Here is a 14924-nt window from a genome sequence, read left to right as displayed (position 1 = left end):
TTTAGTGTGTATACAAAAAAGGGTTAGAATAGCATCCGGAAAACGCTTATTAGCCAGATCACGATCTGCGGAGTGAATAGAGATAAAAATAAAAGCTCGCCTTTGCGGCCTATAATCTCGTTTAAAGCAAGGGTCGCTGACGAAAGCAAACATTACTTCCGCGCAAACGATGTTAACCAAGTAAACTGCGTTGTTTGTCCCGTAATGGCGTTGCAACGATTAACAAATATCGTTCGATTGCCCGACCTACGAGACTTCTTTTAGACACGTCTGTCTGTAAGCTTTGTTCTCTGTCCGATATAATACTAGTTCGTCTAATACGAATCGCTACACGAAGAGAGGCAAGGGAAAGATGAGAAAACTTTTATTGGACACGAGTAAAGACGAAACTATGATACGATTGATATTGTGGAACCTTAACCGAAAACTGTTATAATTAACTGTCCACAAAAGGATCAACCCGGATAACTTTCTCGTAGAAAAACCAAGTATCGCAATCGATTGTACCACAGGTTTGTTTCCACCCCCGTGTAATACCAGACAGTTCACGAGACTCGATCGTACCGCGTCTTTTTACACGTCGTCACGAACGCGCAACAGGTAAATGGTAATACGTTAAGATCGCATGCCGCAATTAATTTTTTAATGACTAACCCGTGGCCTCGAATTTTCTACCGCTTCCAGAGATACGGTGTATTGTTTCGGAAGCGATGGAAGTTTCGAAAGCGATGGAAGTTACGACGCGATGCGTTTCTGGAACGCGTTAAACAGCCTCGAATAAATTTAAATACAAATCGAGCGACGCCAAGCTCAAATGAAAGAGAAGCTCGTCCTTTCTGCACGCCGTGGCTGCATGTTTGTTTTCGAACACATCGCACGACGATAAGTTGATCCAACATGTATTATATGTATATTCGTGCGCGAGATTTCGTTGCAATTGATTCTGCGCAGTGAATTTCATTAAACTTTGATAAATAATATAATGTACGGGTCTCGTGTATAGATCGGTCATTCCATCGATCGTGTTTAAAGCTGATTTCGCATGTCACGAGAAACGAAGGAAATTTAATCCATAATTTTCGAATTCCGCGTACGACGATGAAGCATGATTAATTGGACATGGGCAATAATCGAATTACTTCTATATTACATGTGATTGAAGAAATTTCCCATTTTGATACGATAAATGGTAGATAAATTTTATAAGAAGGTAAATTATGATGTTGAAACTGTGATATAATAATTCAATTATAGTATTTCGTAGTTTATATAGAATCTTTAAATCCGTGCTTATTTTCCTTCAATTAGAATTAATGGTATTAGGAGATAATTTATATAAGAATTATTGCTTAAATGTACCAGAGTTCCGTCATGTAAAAGTTTCTACGACTTATACTTCTGAACCTTTATAAAACGGTTTAAGAAATAATGCGGAGGAACACGTCATATAAACCACTTAATGAATAAATAAAATACGTTCGAGCCATATGTATGAGAAACTTTACAAAACAATATCTTCCTGTTCGAATTATGCAAATATATTTAAAAGTTCTATCATATATCCGATCAAGGGGAATAAAAAATTATTCATAAAGCTGAATACGCGAGTTCCACGTTAATATCATTCACATTCAAAAGCGTATGACGTTGATTACAAAAGCCCTTCTTTTTTACGAGATCGCATAATTTTCCAAGAGATAATCTATTTTCAGAACAGGTAATTTTTTACGGAAATTCGTTCAACGACGAATGAACAATCGATGGTACATAAACTTAGATTATTGATAACGATATACAGGTTTGATCGTGCTGGAATTTTGGAAAGAGTAAAACGTTCCAACAAGAGCTAAACTAAAAGAACTAAAATCGATCAAACCTATATTGTATATTTCAAAAGTATCATAATAATTGTACTTTTATTTCTCTATCAATTTCATATCTATAATCTTCGTAGGAAAAAAATGTTCTTACCTTATGGTGGATAAGCGATATGTTGTTTGGAGTGCGGAATGATACACCTCAGTCTTCTGTACGTATGCGTCGATAGTAAGGGGCAACACAGAGATGAGCTTCTTCCGAATTCGGGCACGCAGAAGGTCATCACTTCGTGCAACACCATTGCCATCGACTTGCCTCACCACCGAACGACCAGACAGAGTCACGATGTCCGATCGAGCCCTGTAATCGATCGTTCGCGTGCTAACACTCGCGCGAACCGCGTCCTTTCTCTCATCGGCGTACGAGTCACTGGATATCGCGGCTCGTTTCGCAGCACGAACGGCCCGTGAATTCGTCTGAAACATCACACGACAATCAGTGGTTAATTACATATTATCCAGCGGCTCGCCAAAGAACAATTTAACTCGAAATTAACAGTAATTCTACGTGTTCTACAATTTCTTTCAGCGGTACGAACATCGATGCTTGAAATGACAATCATGCTTCCGATATTTGATTTTACTAGTTTAACTTGGTAATTTACAATTAGTGTTCAAAGTGGACCGTGATTACAGAACACATTTATTATATTTATCGTAGCGGAACATACGGGTTGGAGTAAATATCAAATACCAGTAGCGTGATACATCGGTTACTGGTAACTAGGTATTTACGTAGTTTCTTATCAAGGGCTGGTGGATGTACTAAAGTTTTTGATCGTTGGTGCTTATTTATACTTGTGGGTTTCTTTGAGATTGTAGATTCGCGTCGATGATCCACTTATGTTTGAAAAAGTTGTAGAATCTAATGTAGATCTAGGTTAATCCAGAATTGAGCTTTTTATTCATATCGGTGACGCATTTGAAGAACATTCATATTTAGATTTTAAATAAATGTTTCAATTTGAATTTTAATACTGTAGTTTTAAAGTATATTTAATATTGTATTTGCCTATTCATTCGTTGCTTATTGTTATCTTTTTCACAAAGCAAAGGACACAGCTCAAGCTTTTAAAACAACGCTGAACGAGTTCCCACGTTCCAAAAATTCATGATAGCACATAGCAATATTTATTCAGTTATACGATTCATTTGGATCGTTAACTCCATTCTGACAATGTTTCGAAAGAAAATGTCTATCAAATGTAACCTTAGTTATCGAAAGGTTTTTGTGCAAACGCATTTTAATGTCTGTCTCATCTCAGGACAAACCATCGTTCAGCGAAGTTCCTATAATTTTCTACATGTTCCACAAAATGCCTCCAGCTTCCGGACAGTTGGAAAGACGCGTCGAGACTAGAGACGTATCGATTCCCCTTGCAACGAAAAACAACTCGACGGATAGAGTCGAAAGTAACTAGCGTCCAGAAAGTTTCTGAAGATCGACATGGAAGAAAAGGTTGAAAGCTAACAATTTCGGCTGAAACTCTCAACTTTGATCACGAATCTCAGCAAGTCTCGCGACCAGAACTTTTATCAAACGCGATCGACCAGCCAGCTTTCGAGATTTATGTTTTCCGATCGGAAACCAGGCCGCCTAATTCCTCCAAGATAAATCTTCGGCAATGCGCTGATATCGTGTGCATTCTCTTATCGCCGGTTTCAAGATCAAAATTTTAATATGCAAACTTTAAAAGAGAATGCTCTATCGCAAACCTTTTTGCATCGTGTGTAACGCATTTTTATAAAAAAGAACTTGTACAATTTTGTTAATCACAATTTTGCACACATCTTTATGCACGTCTCAATAACATTCACAAATTGTTTGACAGAGTAATGATTAAGGTAAATAAATTTTGTCGTATGAATACGTATTTCCAGCAACATGGATATCTACTCTTTAGTACTTTTAACGTTACGATAAATTAACTAAATCAAAAAATTACCGCTTGAATATCTCTTCGTTAAAATATATATCGAATTACAATTTCACAAGTATTCGCCAAAACGATAACATCACGTTTCCGATAATCTATTCATAAACAACAGACATTTAGCGAAAATACTTTTTAATCGTCAATAATTACATTTGACTTTGTAAACAATGATTATTTGACAAAACTAAATGCTGCCCTCTGGCATCGATATCAGCGAATTAATCACAATTCCTGAAAATATATCATCGAACGTGTGGTAAGCAAAAGCTTATCGCAAAAGAAACAACATCCATAGTATTTTAAACTGTGTAACATGGCGATCTTTATTTCTTTTATGTCGCATAACTAATAATACGAATTTAGATCGAAGCTGGCAGAAATGGGAAAATTAGTCGCTGGAAATTCTTACCGAGCGAAAGCAGAAGAAAAGACAATTGATGAAACGTCGAATAGAATAAAGAGATCGAAATCACACTGAGGAATCCGTGAAAGATTTGCACAGAGCCACCTGTCTATTCGATTCGACTATCGAACTTCCGAACAACGCGTATAGAGCTTCACGATACATAGAAACTCGTGTAAAAAAGGCACAGCACCGCCAAGGATGTAATAAATTCCCAAAATTAGCTCAAAGCTTGTAGTATGCGAAAAAGAAGTCGAATAAATGAAATTCGTATTAATGAAACTTCTCACGAATAAGAAACGTGGGAAAAAGAAAAGAAACGAGACGGATTTGCGATGCACGTTGCAGCTTCCCTCTCCGCGTTAACTTTACCGGGACGTTCTTAATCAAAAGCAAGAAAGAGATAACGTACAGTAGAAAAACGTTATATAGATTAGATTTCTAGAATCAAACCGAAATTAAAAAAAAAGTCGTCGATAGATTTTGCAAGATACACGTTAACGAACAAATTGATCGTTTTTAAGAAAATAACCTCAATTCTAACAAAGTCACGATCGCGTAGAGTCGTAATACTATAATGCTTCAGAATTAATAACAATGCTCCATTTTATCTGTCACAACACAGAGACGTTGTACTCGAATAAGTTTAAGACCGTTTACAAAAACGTTCGTCTCGAAAATCGATGCGGTACACAGTTATTAGCTGCAAATAACCTTAACGCGAGTTTTCAGGAAGGTATACGTTGACGGATACAAGTATCACTTACTACTGATGCAACAGACTATCTTTGCACTGACGCGTGTCAAATCAATTTCAATTTCCATGATAAAAGAAGATCACAATACGATTCTTTTTGCGCGAAAAACGTTTCGGAGAGTACGGAAGTTAAGATGAATTTTAGACGCGTGCAGAACACATCTCTGACATTTCAGGCATAATTCTACATACTAAGACGAAAATCATCAAGACTCGTTATAACGCCGCATTCACGCTGTTCTCGCGGTGCACGTTCGCTCAGGTTACATGTGCTCTCTCTTTATACTTTGACCACCGTTCGATTATCTGTCGATGATACAAAAGGAACAACTGAAAACTGATCGAGTTCGCGTAAAAGATATAGACGAGGTAAGAGAAAGACGTAACAACGAAGGAAAAAAAAAAGTAAAAAATTCATAAGAATCACAAGAATAAACACTAACGTACTCGCTTCTCGGGCTCGTTACCACTTGTTAGGTAGCAGTTGAATGCGTGACGCATCAATCACGTTTGACCGTCGCTCGAAGGTTTGGCTCAGCGTCTTGCACGCGCACACACGTTCGACGCATCGACGACGAATCAACAAACACAAACGGCCGGAGCACGGTTTCGCGCGGCGGCGGCGACGGCGACCACCACGGCGACGGCGAGGACGAGGACAACGACGACGTGGCAGGACGAGGATCATGACTCGTCTCTACCGTCCATACCGTCTTGCCTCGGGGACGTCCGCGATATTCTCGACGACGACGACGTTGCGACTTCGATGATGGCTGTTCATCGGACTCGGGGGAACCGACGAGAACTTGGAGAACAACGATGACGACGACGACGATGACGACGACTGTAACTACGTTTACTCTCGATGAGAAAAATGCTGCTGACACCAGTAACGTTACTCTCGAAGCGTGCGTCGAGCATGAAGCACTGTTTACATGCGAGCAGGGGCGCCATGGTCACTGCCGCCGCTATGCTCCTCGTCTGCACGATCAGCACCGTGATTTTAGATCTGCTGTCCTTCGTTCTGGCGGCGCCGATACATATCGCGTCCTCCACTTGGGAACCTTCCCCATCGTCGTAACATCAACTGCGTCCGAATGCTCGTTCATTCATCTTCACGACATCGTTTCTCTCTCTTCGTCGTCGTCGCCGTCGATCTGCTCTTCTCCGCTACACGCATACACCCATCTCACTACTTGCTACCGTACCTAGCCCACTCTCTCCCGATCTATCTTTTTCTCGCTTGTATTCCACTTGGTCCTCTCGACGTTCTACCGTTATCCTTTCTCTGTCTCGCTCACGCTCACCGTTAACGTGCCTCTCTCTCTTCCCTCTCCGTCGTTCACCTCTCGCGCTCTCACGCCCTCTCTGTCACTCTCTCGCTCTCACGCGGCTGACTAAAGCGACACGAGTGCTGCTTCCAACTTGTGCGACGCGTGCCAAAGCTCTCGTTAGACTAAACTCCGATAAAACTAGCGCCACGCCCTCCACGCAGGTGGCAGCACCCGCCGCTATCATCTCGCCAACTTCCCACGAACTTCGCATCGCACCCCCGCCGCGACTGCGACCGAACATTTCTCTTTCACCACAATGCTTCCCTCCTGTATTCCCCTTTAGCCTTAGTCGCTTCCAACTGATGGTTCGTTCCCTTAGTAGTTCACCCTTGCCCTCTTCCGCGCTACGCTCTCCTTTGTCTCCTTTCTTCTTGTTTTTCTTACTTCCTATTTACTTAGCTGTCTTGTACCCCGTTCTCGCTGGACCTTACCCTCCTTCCGTTTTTACCACTTACTTTGGTCAGACGTATTTTTCAATACCGCCTTTCTTCCTAACTTTCTGTACTCTTATCCATCTTTTGCATTCCTCCATCGTACATTGTAACGCGTTCTTTCCAGGTATTACTTTACAGGGTCGCTGCTCTTCTTATAGTTTATTACCTCGACCGGGTCGAGTGTAAAATAAATTTAATTCCATGTTATCAGAAATATGTTCGTCGTAATTTGTTCGTTTGATTTCATTACATCTTGTATTTTATATTTATTCCATATTTATATAGTATCTTTTGGATAATTTGTACTCAATCGAAGATTTACGTATTTTCTATAAGAAGATATCTTCTTCGGAAGAATTTTATTCTTTTGTTCTTACTAGCTGTTATTCGATTGTTTTTAATACGCACGTCTCTTTTACTTTTAATGTGTTGTTGCACACAGTACGAATCACTTTCCAATTTTAATTCTCCCATCTTTATATAACTCTCTGATTCAACGTTACCTTTTCTCACATGTACCTCATTAACTTTTCTCGTATTGAACACCCTCCTTGCTCATTTCAGGGAACATAGCCTTTAACATTGCGAGAAGGATGCATGAAGGATGCGTTTATACGCGCGCATCTTGCACACTTCCTTCGGCTCCTCGATGCTTACATACCACTTCGTTACTGTTTACTTGTATATCTTCATCCTACTTTCCCTCGTACTAACCCCTTCCCGATCTACATTCCCGTCTATATCCTTTCACGACCATTTTCCCTTGTGTTCCATTTTCTTCCAACACACTCTTATTATTCTTGCTGAAAATTTCAATATGCTGCGCCAATTTAAGATATTTTCTTCGAATGATTTTTAATCAAATTTGTGCTCGCAATTTTACTAGAAATTTTCAGATTTAGAGTCTAAATAAGAATGAAAATAAGAATCAAATTATTAAACCAATTTGTAGAATAGGAAATATCTACTAAGCTGAATATCTTTTAATAAAGGAAGGTAGGTAGAAACGGATTATACATATATCGACATCGTCATAAGGCAGGAATGTTACACTTTCCTCGTCCTTTGTAACCTGGTTGCATAAGCAAAGGCGCGGAATCGGCGTTTTCGTACCACAAACGATCAAGCTCCGATTGCTCGATATTAGAGTCGAGAACACGTTTGTGGAAGCGTTTTCGTGGTCGTTACACTTTGCAGCGAATCGGAAATGAGGAAAATAGAGAAACAGTGGCTGGCATATGAATCTTGAAACGTTCGTAATTTCATGAAAAATATGTAACACGTATGACTTAATTTCTTGTCCTTAATCATGTTTAAATTGGTAATTTCAAAAATGTGTCTCCAAGCTTTAATATCAAACAGACATAATTTGTGTCTTTTATTTTTTAAAACAGTCAAGATAGTACGTATCATATTTTGTATTTTAAGGATTGAATATAGTGCTTCTGGCGTAATACTCTCGTTAGATATTATCCGATGCATAATGAGCTTTTTTACGTTTCGATACTACGAAAGATTTGATAGTTTGAAGTTCACTGAACATTGTCAAGCAAAATTTTTACTACAAGACAGGTCTGAGAGAAATAGACTACATTCTTCGGCGTTCTTATCGCTTCATTCCGTAAAATCATCTATCTCTTGAAAAGTCGTGATAATTTTCAACGCTCACCGTCTTTGTTAATTCAGGTCCCCTTAATCAAGATAACCATTTTACACCGATTTATCACGCAGAACGTGTTTACGTAATACCAAATACAAATTACACACAAGCAACTGTGTGTACAAATTACATCGATGTTAATTCCACGTAATTGAAATGTACGATTAATTTTATTTTGAATGAGTGATCGTAACTAGTATCGCGTTTAATTTGATCGTGTTTTATTATACAGAAAGCAATAAAATTATCTTGAAAAATGAAACGTCGATTTGCATGTCAGACCAATTGCATTTTATAAGCAGAAGAATGGTAGTTTTCCACTGACGTTCGTGAAATCGAAGATGCTGTAATTGGGTTATTTCGGTGAAGTCCGCTGGTAATTACACTTACGAATGACTTAACCGTCGTATTTCGCCATCAGATCAATCTCCTTCCGCTGAAGGTCCGTTTCGACTACCCGTGCTACATTTCGAGCCACTTTGAATTGGAGTAGATAATGGCGCTTCGGGCAAGATAGAGGGAAAAGATAATAAAGCAAATGTTAATTGCTAGCCTATATTCGTTTTTGTCAATCTATCTGATCGTCTCAGACTATACGCGAATAACTTCTTGCAGACACGTGAATAACGCCTTGAGCACGTTACTTCCTTAACATCGATTCATCATCGTCGTTTAAAAAATTCATTTTTGAATAAAATTCTATCTTTATTTAATGTATTCGTCTGTTCCGATACAATTGAAACGAATGTTTATTTTTTAAATATGCAATGAATATTTTTACAAAAATTCTGAAACTTCTTCATGAACTTCTTAAATGACTCCGAATTTTTAGAAATTGTATATATTGTACGTTGTAAAGTCCCACCAATTTTTGGACAAATGAAATTTTTATCAAAATTGAAAGAGCTAATAATTTATAATGCTCGTTACGTCAAGGGTGCGAGATTATAGAACGATTGCTTCATACTGTGAGAATCGAATAAATCACAAGTAAAATTTTATGTTCCTAAAGCAAGTTACAATCAGATAGCAAGACTAGTTTATTGGGTAACAAACGTGGAAATGAAACGAAAGTCGTACAAAAGTAAAATTACGAGTTATGCGCGGCAGTGTATATCGCAATGTTCGATTGACCATTAATGAAATGAGTTGAATATGCATAATCCATACGAAACATTATGAAATGAATACGTCGAACATTTTAATATGTGTTAATTGTAATTATCTTCCATATAAAGTAATGACACAAATATTCAGTTCTATTCTCAAAATTTTATTAAAAAGAAATTCATAAAATTCGATTGGTTTATAAATATCCTAAAAATGTCGTGATAATGTAATAGATTCTTCGATCTATCTCGTTAACTAAAAATGAATTTCAACGCGAATATTCCTGTTTCAGCATGATTATCTATCGCAGAGTTTTACAATGTTTTAATTGAAAGCAAAAATTAACAGCTGATGGAGGAGCGAACATTGATTAATGAACCGTACAAATTTTTGTTTTTATTTATTTTATTTATTGACAAGAAAACAGTAATTAAAACTTATATAAAATGCGTATTGAAATACTACAAACTAACTCGATCATTCGATCAATCTTCCGCCGTTGATGCGGTTACGGTGAAAAATTAACGTTTATTACATCCTAGGCTGAATCTTATTAATTATTAATCTAGCATTACAAACATTACAAACACACAACTGATACTGTAAGATAAAATCAATGTTCTCAATAACAACTTCTCGTATCTGTTACTGGAAAGAAAATATGAAAAACCGAACAAAAAAAGAAAAAGATTTGTATAAAATCAAATGTTCGAGAAAAAAAAAGCTTCCTTTATAGATGACACTAGTTCAACTTTTCTACATCATTAATTAATAAAATATCTTTCACAGACATTTGTGCTTTCCAAATTACGTGTGTTAGGTGCACAGATTTTTCCTCGCATATGATAATCACGCATATATAATCCTTGATCGCCGTAATTTGTTTTATTATCAAGTTGTATGTTCGTGAGTGCAACATAATTACGTATTAAAATCGCTATAAAATTCTGGCTACACATAAGTTTCACCCAGACGAAAATTTAAAAGTATTTTCTATTAAAAATGTCCACCATATACAACATATATATATGTGTGTGTGTATATTTCTAGACGAGGAGAAATATTCGTTCTAACAATCTACAAAAGCTTCTAAGATAGAAAATTTTGCTTACAAAATAGGTCGTGCACTTATCTAAGGAACAGTTTAAAGGCTTTACTGAATTTTTAATACGCATATCGATAGAACGATAATAGTTATATTAATTAGAATTTCTAGATACCTCGTTCTTATAATTATAAAACTTATACCAAAATCGACAATATATTCTATTACCATTCGCCAAAACTATTTTATATGCTAAATTTCGTCCTTTCTTACAGCATTTCTTCTAAACAATTCTGAGTAAATTCTCAGCAATTAAGTTCATGAAGTTTCTCGTTCGCCAAACGAAACCACCGACAGGAAATGATTTAGTCTATTTTACACTATCACTTAGTTTGGAATAAAGTTCGATTAAAACAGTCTTCATTTCGTTTAATATGCAATTCCCCAACGCAACACTATTCACTATCTCCCTCGTAAAATGTGTCCGGCGTTAAGGAGGCCTCCTGCTATTCTTCGTCCACGATCTCGCAACTGTGATACTTACTCGACGAATCTAACCAACTTTCCACACCACTGGACGCCAAGTCGTCGTATGAAGGCATTTCTGGAAGAGGTTCCATATTCGGTGCTCCTTTCTTCGACAGATTGTTCACCTGACGATCTTTTAGATTAGAAACACCTAAGAAAGAATTATAGGAATATCGATAAAGTAAAAGTATGAACGTAATTTTGATCAATACTTGACCGAATAAACGAATAAAATATTAAAATCGAATAGAAGTAGAGTAGATAAGATGGAGTAGATAAGATTACCATTATCGGAAGACATCGAGGATTCCTTCCTGCGAATCAATGTTTGTCTGGATGCTCTTGGACTCCTGTATTCGCTACTTATCGTTAACCCTGCGCTGATAGTTGGCAGTCTTATATCCAAATGCGATCCTTTATCTGTAACAATCTAACCAGATGTTATCCTAAGCAAAAGATGTTCATTTGTTTTTAATCGAGCAGAATAATCTTAAAAGGGTCTTAATATCGTCGTATTAAAATGTTATCTTCGATTCGCAGGCTACGTTTTCTACACCGTTTTATATTCTTATGGCGATACGTTAATTCGAGAATTATTTAAGTTCAATAAAAATTCCATAAAAATTGGCAAATGAGCAATTTTAATCATCCTTTGGATTCGACAAACACCGTACTACGAATGACTGTAGTCATTCCCCGTATCAAAAGAATGGAACTAATGACAACCAGAGATTGTTATTACCTTGTTGTTCATAGCGTACAATTTGGTGGCAATATCTCTGGCAACCAACGTTGTTAAAACTGTCGCTAAATATGCTTCCTTCACGAGGAGATACTCCAGCGCGGATCTTTGCCAATATAAGTACCTACAGGAGCTTGCGGCGACGATTGACACCTGAATGCAAAAGTAAATTAATGTAACTTTATGCAATAAATTCATCTTTTCGAACTTTATAATTATTTTCTTTGTTTCGTTTTATCCAATTCCGTTTTATTACGATATTGCGATAGATTACATTTGAAATCAAAGTATCGTATAATAAAGTTAAACTTAAAAGTACATATACAAACTAACACGGTCGGCCCGCGCACAACTTTCGACTTTCTTTACCAATTCGACCCTTGATCTTGATTCTCAATTCTCTATTGTCGCTCTGCTCCTCTTTACACCCATCCGTCAACATTTTTCGTCAACATTCCTCCGAAATCTCACAGCCATCGACGGATTTACGTTCACCTACACCTAGCGTCACAGCGCTATTAGCGTCCCACGCCAACCCGACAATAACCTCATCCACTCTCCAGCGAGGTCTCGATTCAATGGAAAAGTGGTTCCACAAATGGGGCTTCAAAATTAATGAAAAAAAATCTACAAATGTAACCTTCACGCTGCGAAAACAAACCTGCCCACAGGTCTCCATTAACAATATAACAGTTCCCAACAAGGACAGTCAGATACCTGGGCATGATTCCGGACAGGAGATTAACCTGGAAACAACATATCCTAGACGAATCCAAACAACTCAGGGACAAACTCAAAAAATTTTATTGGCTCATTGACCGTTGCTCCAACCTAAGCACACAGAACAAAATTACGCTCTACAAGACCGTAATAAAAACTGTCTGGACCTACGGAATCCAACTATGGGGAACAGCAAGTAATTCCAACATTGAAATACTCCAACGCTTCCAATCGAAAACGCTAAGATCCCTATTAAATGCACCCTGGTATGTTACCAACGAAACAATCCACCATGACCTCAAGATACCTTCGGACAAAGATAAAATACACAAGTCCAGAAGCAGATATAACACAAGAGTCAACAACCACCACAACCCATTAGTCACCCAACTACTAGACACGACAAACCAGATCCGCAGACTAAAAAGAAAATACCCTCTAGATTAAATCCTTAGATTCTACTAGAACCAACAATATAAAAACTATTATAAGCCATGTCATTGTATCACGCCAAATGAAGTTACTGAAAATTCTCAACGAGAATTGATTGTAAATATTCTAATAAATAAAAAAAAAAACCTACACCTACAGCGTCATGTCCACCGAATTCAAAACGTCTCTGTTCAAAATCAAATCCCGTCTTAAAAACGCATACGGTACGTACTACGTGCACCCTGATCGGATAAGAGTTTCCATCGACCACGAGATCCGCTACGAACTTGCCCGACACCTTGCAAACGCGCGGCCTTCGTCAGCGATAAATCGCTGACCTAATCGATTACAGGCTATTACACCGACATTGTTCAGCCTTGTACTACGAAATTTGCATCCTTAATCGCTATATTTCGAATTACTGATAAAGAAAAGTTGATAAGAAACGTGACTCAGAAATAATCTCCCTAATTCAGCTATTTCAGTTTATATTTATTTTACGTATCATAGATATGCAGAACGATCGTAATACTGTAAACAAATAAATAGTAAATTTTCCAAATGATAATATTAATTTGATATCGTGTGTTTACCTTGAATTTGTCGTCCACGGATGCCCGAGAGCTCTCAAATTCCGGCGAATCTAGGAACTCGCAAGGCAGGATAGGATGCAGGAAATTCGAATCGCTGAGAACGTTTACCTTTCCGCTAAGCAGTAATCCTAATCTGTCTGTCCGAGTTAGATTTTGCATTGCGTATGCCTCACCTGCATGCAACGACATTATCGATGCGAATTCTGGGGACACCAACCTCTTAAACTGCAATCGGGACACCTGTTTTTAACAATAAAATCTTCCTTATAAAAGTCACACATAACAATCACAAACACATAATAATTAAGATAATTTAGATCGCTGTTTTGTTGCAAATATCACTTTTGAACACTTCTGACGTTTTAATTAACCACTGAATATTAACGGTAACACTAACTGCACACAAAATCTTCGAGGGCTGTTCACGAACGTTTTAAGGTACTCACTTTGAATGGGTAAAAAAGAGTGTGATACGCTTCCTCTAATTCAGGGTCGAATCGGACCGGTCTCATTTGATAAACGATATAAACCAGTTGACCGATGTTCAACACCAGGAAGCTGAAGTTCCAAGAGAATATGTCCGGTGCGCAGATCACGTGCCATGCCCAGCCTGACAACAACATGAATCCTGAAATGACAAAATTTATGAAGTTTAATAAACGAGTTGTTCGATTCGAGAAATTTCGTTCACTTCTTCCCGGAAAATGCATAAATCTATTAACCTATTATTAGGACAGAATGCATGAACAATATCCCTTTCTTCGAAGAAGGTGCTGAATACGACAACGCGAAGCAGAAATTCGCCAATTGAAACAATATATGCTGCGGTTGCTGCCACAAACACAATGCCGTATTACCTGAACATGATAGGAGAATAATTGCATTTCATAAAACTTGTACAACTTACTGATTACATATTATAAGAAAAAGCGACATGCAAGAAAAAACGAATAAACGTATTTCACTTTACCTAATGCGGTGATATTATATGAAGGAAGAGGGTCGTGTCCAAGTCCAGGGCTCATGTTGGTTAAATCGCGATCGATGAGTGGTGTCGAAGAAAAGAGGAAAACGATGGATCTTTAACGGCTACTTATTCTTATTGTCCATGCTCTTTGGTTTGTTTTGATGAAATTTATCAATCTCTTCGCCTGAAAGTAGAGGCGCAACGTACGCCTTTCCTTTCTAGCGCTTGCGCTAAAGCTTTAAATCGATTGGTTTCCATGTTGATGGCGCAGACACATTTTGAACGAGATTATATCCATTGCGGGCAAGATAGGAATGCGTTGATAAAGTTGATCATACAGATCATTTTTGGTCGCGTTGAGCTTTTGATTGTGCGGGAGATTCTG

The 14924-nt window shown here is 37.8% G+C and overlaps 2 protein-coding genes across 6 annotated transcripts in view; both read right to left on the bottom strand.

Annotated features, from left to right (window-relative positions):
* Positions 1-6471, bottom strand: part of LOC100651848 (blood vessel epicardial substance) — a 66251-nt gene extending 59780 nt beyond the window's left edge. Inside the window, exons 1-2 of one of the 4 annotated variants that reach the window (XM_048411215.1) lie at positions 5422-6471; positions 1972-2294 (exon numbers count right to left, since the gene is read on the bottom strand). The gene's annotated coding sequence lies outside the window, so the exon portion shown is untranslated. Of the gene's footprint in view, positions 1-1971; positions 2295-4223; positions 4628-5417 lie in introns of those variants that run through there. The other 3 variants (XM_048411213.1, XM_003399638.4, XM_048411214.1) reach the window with 3 other exon arrangements.
* Positions 6472-9885: 3414 nt separating this feature from the next.
* Positions 9886-14763, bottom strand: LOC100651966 (popeye domain-containing protein 3). 2 transcript variants are annotated; one of them, XM_003399639.4, is made up of 7 exons: positions 14543-14763; positions 14295-14429; positions 14019-14200; positions 13573-13812; positions 11828-11980; positions 11371-11515; positions 9886-11236 (listed from the first exon to the last, which is right to left on the bottom strand). In XM_003399639.4, the coding sequence occupies exons 1-7, from the start codon at positions 14595-14597 to the stop codon at positions 11064-11066; spliced, it is 1083 nt and encodes a 360-aa protein (XP_003399687.1). In that variant the 5' UTR covers positions 14598-14763; the 3' UTR covers positions 9886-11063. The 2 variants fall into 2 exon arrangements, with proteins under 2 accessions (XP_003399687.1, XP_012170205.1); XM_012314815.3 differs by lacking the exon at positions 14295-14429.
* Positions 14764-14924: the final 161 nt, after the last annotated feature.

The sequence above is a fragment of the Bombus terrestris genome, chromosome 12 (assembly GCF_910591885.1).
Source record: "Bombus terrestris chromosome 12, iyBomTerr1.2, whole genome shotgun sequence".
In the NCBI taxonomy this organism is placed as follows: domain Eukaryota; kingdom Metazoa; phylum Arthropoda; class Insecta; order Hymenoptera; family Apidae; genus Bombus; species Bombus terrestris.
This window is presented reverse-complemented; position numbering and strand designations above follow the sequence as displayed.